This window comes from Dendrobium catenatum, unplaced genomic scaffold (genome assembly GCF_001605985.2).
Source record: "Dendrobium catenatum unplaced genomic scaffold, ASM160598v2 fragScaff_scaffold_1074, whole genome shotgun sequence".
Taxonomy (NCBI): Eukaryota; Viridiplantae; Streptophyta; class Magnoliopsida; order Asparagales; family Orchidaceae; genus Dendrobium; species Dendrobium catenatum.
Window position 1 is genome coordinate 866,005 of NW_021319536.1, and position 6,000 is coordinate 872,004.

The 6,000-nt window shown below is 33.6% G+C and overlaps 1 protein-coding gene across 2 annotated transcripts in view; it reads right to left on the bottom strand.

The window, feature by feature from the left end:
* The window catches only part of LOC110103205 (PITH domain-containing protein 1), a 105,305-nt gene extending 101,528 nt beyond the window's left edge, over positions 1–3,777 (bottom strand). Inside the window, exon 1 of one of the 2 annotated variants that reach the window (XM_028698361.1) lies at positions 3,600–3,777. In XM_028698361.1, the coding sequence (XP_028554194.1) occupies positions 3,600–3,683 (84 nt within the window). In that variant the 5' untranslated portion in view covers positions 3,684–3,777. The remainder of the gene's footprint in view (positions 1–3,599) is intronic. The other variant, XM_020831814.2, reaches the window with a different exon arrangement.
* Positions 3,778–6,000: the final 2,223 nt, after the last annotated feature.

Genomic DNA, 6,000 nt, shown 5'->3' on the forward strand with positions numbered 1-6,000 from the left:
CTTGCGAACTCAATTATTTCCTATCACATTGCACTTCTCCTACAAATAGAGGAATTTCCCAGTGATATAAACATCACAATATTAATATGCATAATAGTTTTTCATCTTCTTCCTCAAATAAAGAAGACACACTCCAACTGATAAATAGTTTACAATAAGAGAAAAATGATGATTCGTCGTGCCATAACAAATAACAATATGATGATTCAATACCTACTTACACAACCTATTAACCACGTCTGATTTGAAACCACATAAAAATTGCACGTAGAAATTTGTAAAGATTGAATTAGGCGTTGCAACTTAAACTTAATGTTTCACTTTGAAAATATTTTACGAATTTAAAATTGTTTAAATTGATATGGCAAGTAACCACACAATAGCAGACAAGATCTCAATATAATATCAAGATTATAATGAAAACAAGTAGTGCAACAAACAAACAATCCACCACGTAACAAAGAGAGAATTCACCTTGAGTTTCCCTCACTCACACTCTTTAAGGGTTAACGGAAGAAGAATCGCCACAATCCGGAAGATGTCACCACGAAGGAGAGGAAGTCGGGGTAGAGATCCAACGAAAGTTAGCGGAGGGGCTATGTGTAGACGACCGGTGATCCACCAACGTCCGGAGGGAAGAAGCTTGACTTCTTTTCTTGCAAGAGAGCTCATGGGATGAGAGAAATTTCAAGAGGGTGGGCAAGCAAGTGAGCCAGCCAAGTGTGGAGGGAATTAGAGTTTGTGAGGTCTAGGTTTGGGGTTATGGAAAGAGCATTAAATCTGAAATTAATTTCAGATTTAATTATAAATAAGGAGGGAAAAGAATTTGAAATTCAAATCCAAATTCAAATATGGGTTAGGGGAATTAGGGTTATTAAATTCTCTTTAAAATTAATTACCAAGGAGGGTAATCAATTAAGAGAATTAAATTAGGGTGGAGGGAATAATTAGAATTCAAACTTTGAATTCAAAAATTTGGAGCATGGAGAGGGTCGGCAGCATAGAGAGAATAAGGGAGAGATTGGGAAGGGTTTAATAATTTCCTAATGCAATCCTATTAATTAGGGATGAAATAGGAATGACCAATTTAATTTAAAATTAAATTAGATCCCAATTTATAAACTTTCCTAATTTAGGTTTTTTTAGTTTAAAAAAGTATTTAAAATTCAAATTTTGAATTTAAAATTATTTAGATCTTTCCCAAACCAATTAGGCTATTTTAGGTAGGTGTTAATGATGATTGATTTCATCATCCAAGGGGAAATAGGAAGGGGGTGAAATTTTTCATTCATAATCATTATCATCCAAATACAAGACCAAGGACCTAATATATAGGCCTCACAGAGAAAGAAGAGAAATGACTAAAATGCTTATATGGCTACAACTCAACTCAACAAACAAGCAATGGTACAAACATAAATAAAGAAAATATGAACTAATACATAAAATATCAAATATATAAGCTCCTCATCATAGCCGTCGATCTACGATGCTTCCAGCGTTAGACATTCTGGAATCTCCTACCGATGTCCTCATCAACGTCTCTACAAGAGGCTCAGTTATAGGGCGCGCTTTCATCAACCGTGATCGGGAGGCTACGGATCGTCGACTCTACCAAGATTACTTCTCAAGTAATCCAATATATAATGATACAATGTTCCGACAAAAATATCGAATGTCCTGAACATTTTTCTTGCGCGTACTTGATGTAGTAAAAGCACATGATAGCTATTTCCAACAACGAATGGATCACGCCGATAGGCTTGGTTTATCACCTCTCCAAAAAGTAACAGTCATCCTTCGAATGTTAGCATATGGATTACCCGCAGATGCCACACACGAATATATTAGAATAGGCGAATCAACAACAATCGAATGAGTGATGGGGTTTTTGTAGAGCAGTAGTCCAGATATTTTCAAAGCAATATTTAAGATCACCAACAAACAATAATGTGGCTAGACTCCTTCAGATTAATGAACAACGTGGTTTTTCAAAGATGTTTGACAGTTTAAATTATATGCATTGGAAGTGAAAAAATTGTCCTACCGGGTGGGCTGGGCAATACGCGGGACATACTGAATCACTTACAATTATTCTAGAAGTCATGACAAATTATGATCTTTAGATATGGCATGCTTACTTTTGTTTGTCAAGCACTAATAATGATATAAACGTGTTGGAATCTTCCCACCTATTCTCCAATATCACTCAAGGTATAGCTCCTCCCCGTCGTTATGTCATTCAAAGAAAAGAATAAAATATGGGTTATTATTTGACTGATAATATATATCCAAAATAGGCCACCATTATGCAAACTATTCATGAACCACATACTCCAAAGAAACAATATTTTGCAATAAAATAAAAAGCATGTAGAAAAAATGCGGAACGTGCTTTTGGAGCTCTCCAATCTTGTTTTGCAATTGTGGTTGATCTGTTCATTTTTGGAGCAAAGATGTGATGCATGATATAATGACTACATGCATAATTTTACATAACATGATAATCGAAGATAAACGTAATCTCACTGGACCAGTTCAAGTTGCAAGAGAAACGCCAACCCCAGAGGTCGAATTGATGTTTGATGAAAATACTCAGTTTCAAAAATTTATCGCTCGCCATAAACAAATCAGAAATAAAGTTGCCCACATTGCACTACGAAATGCATTGATTGATTATTAATGGGATTAATATATTAATCCTAATGTTTAATTTCACTTGCATTTTTTTCATTCATATTTATGTGTTTTAATGTAATTTTTCTTTTATTAAATATATATTTACTTATTTAGGACATATTAATATCCCAATTTTTTTTATCGAGTAAAAAATTATATATTTTTTAAAATTATAATAGGTTTAAAATTGATAAATATAAATATATGATTAAAAATATATAAAATAAAGTATGAAAAAGAATATACTAGGAATATTCTTTTCTTATGTTATAAAATGAAGTTCGGTTGGAGGCAAGTTACTACATTTTGGAATTTTACTGTATTTTGGAGTGGAAAAAGACTTTTTCGATTGGAGATGCCCTTAGCAAACAATTTTTGAATCCATCTATATCTTACTCCCTTCGTATATCCCAGATTAAATAAATCCATAAGGTAGAGAATTTAAAAAATTTACACAACTTATCTTCATTTTTCCTCTTCTTCTGCTTCATTTAAATCCTAAATGTTGAGAATAGCGTCAAACAATTTACTAGTATTTAACCAGATTTAGCAGTTATCATAGCAGACAATTTACTACATTTGAATTGACAATATTTACTTTATCCAACTTAATAAAATCCAACTTGTATCCAAACCGTCCCCAAATATCCTTCACAAAATCTTAATGAACATAACAACGCAATCTTATAGAAAACCATATTCTCAGAAGATGGCTTCAATGTGACCATCTTTAGAGAACCAAAACATACACTTATAAATGAATCACTTGAATCAACCAAAAACTGAATAGACATAGATGATATGAACTTGCACGTAGACCATCAGAAAGCTGAATCCAAAAATACTCATCCCCAACCAAACATACGTCAGAATCAAAATAAAAAAAAGGAAAGGAGGAAGAAGAGATGAAGAATCTAGACCTGGTCTAGGTTTATATGTTTGTAAAGCGACCAATCCGCAGCGCAGTTGTGGTCTTCGCAGTCGTGATCATGAGTGCAAGACATTGCCCTCCGATTTCTTTCGTATCTATTGTAAGAAACGACTAAGACGAACGATGTTGAACTTTATAGGCGATGCCCCTTAGCCGCGGCTCTGTGACCTACTGGTCGGTATTTTGTATCTGCTAAGCAGCGGAGAAGATTAACGGGGTAAGCTCACGTGATGGTCCCAGACGGCCAAATTCCAGAACCTTCGGATTTCAGCCAAATGTACGGTCTGAAAGCATACAAGTAAAAAAAAAAATTATTTCCCCAAAAAAAAATTACTTTGAGTGATTAATTTTAAATTTATAAATATTGTTTATACAAAATTACAAATTCAAAACTTAAAAAAAATCTAAAATTTCAAGTAATAAATTAAAGTGTGTTGTATATGCACGAATAAAAGTCGAGATATAAAGTTTGATTTAGGGCTGTCAATATTTGACATAACACTAAAATCCGTCCCGAACCCGACCCGAAAATTTTGAATTAGACTCGACCCGTTTCGAAAACGGGTCAGATTCGGGTTCTCAGATTCGACCCGTTTGAAAAACAGATCGGAATCGGGTTAACCTAACGGGTTGTCGGGTTTACCCGGAAACCCGTTTAAAATGGCTGCTCAGCTGCCCGTAGACCGGCCCTAGTCTGCCCGCCCCTTGCCCAGCTGCCTGCAGAGCTGCCCGCCCCCTGCTCGCGCGCCCGCCGAAGCTGCCCGCAGTTATTCGCCTTTCGAGGCTGCCCCGAGCGGCTGCCAGCACTTATATTTGATATTTATTTCTTTCAAAAAAGATTTGTTGTTTTTTTATTTTTTGAAAGCTGCTAGGATAGGAAATGAAAAAATATATATATATATATGAGTTTAATAATTTGTGATTAAGCTTTTATTATAATTAAAAGTTTTTTTATATTAAATATGTAAGCAATCAAATAAACAAAAAGTATTACAAAATTTTTTATGTGAAAAATTTTAATAGGGAAACTTATGGAGCATAATATAAGGGGATATTTGATTGCCTGAAAAAGAAATGTAGTGTAAAGTAAATGTAGTGTATTTATAATATTTTGGAGCAATTTAGTTGTCTTAAAGTAAATGCAAGGGAACTGTTTTGTTATTTGATGTGATATATGCAATGTAAAGTAAAAGCAGTGTGTTTTGAATATTTTTGTGTTGTTTGGTATGAAATGTAGTATTCAACATTACCATTCAATGAGCATCATACATATCATACCAAACCCGGCTTATCACAAATGTAAAAAGAATAACCTAGATAGTTCAAATCAAATCGCCTTCCTCCCCAAAGAAATAGATAAAATCCACAACAAAATTTATAAAAAAAATAAAAAAAAAAAATTAAAAAAAAAAAAAAAAAAAAAAAAAAAACTCTCAAGGAAATCAGACAATCTTGATTAAAAGAAATAAAGACAAATCAAACATTACAGTGAGGAAATTGAATGATCATTCATTAAAAGAATCAGATTAGTGAAATAAGAACAAAGCAGATAAACATGAATCGGATAGAAATGCCCGATGACTCCTTAGAGGATCCGCAAATCCCCTCTACCCGCTGACTTGGTGACCACCTGCAGACTGAATTTTGCGAAAGAGAAAGCACGCACTCCTGAAGATTGAATTTCATGAGGAAGAATAACGAGGACGAGATATTTCATGAGAGCTAGATTACATGAGGATGAGCAACCAGGAGGGATTTCGTTTCCATGTATTTCGAAAGATAGAAGGATAAAGAATGCTAGGTTTTGCAAGAGAAGATGAGTCTCATTAGCACATCATTCCAACATTTCAATCTTTCGTACTCGATAGTCAGAACTTGCCCGATTTGAGCAGGTTTGGAATACACCGCAAATGCACTATGTGAGGTATTTGGAATCCACTTCTTTTACACCAATTTAACTTTACTTCAAGCCAAACACTAAAATTTTTAAAACACTTGCATTTGTATTACTTTACACTCTAAATGCATCAAACCAAACAACCCCTAAATTTTTATTATATATAAAGAATTAGCACAATAGTGATCTAACTCTGAAAAATGGGAGTGACTTTAAGAAAAAACTACAATATAATGATTGATGCTAAGGGAACCTTGAGAAGTGTTATAATAAATCTTGTTTTTGTTCAAAATAAGAGAAAAGGCTTAGATTCGTCTTGCTTACTCGCAAAAAAGAGTTAGAAAAAGTTTCACATTCAAGACTTTGAAAATAATAAAGTAAAATGAGTTGGAAATTGTTAGGAACTAAAAAGTGATAATAGTTATTAGTTCATTTTTACGTTTTGAATTTTTAAAAATATTTCATATGAGCATCATAGGATAGATTAGAAAAT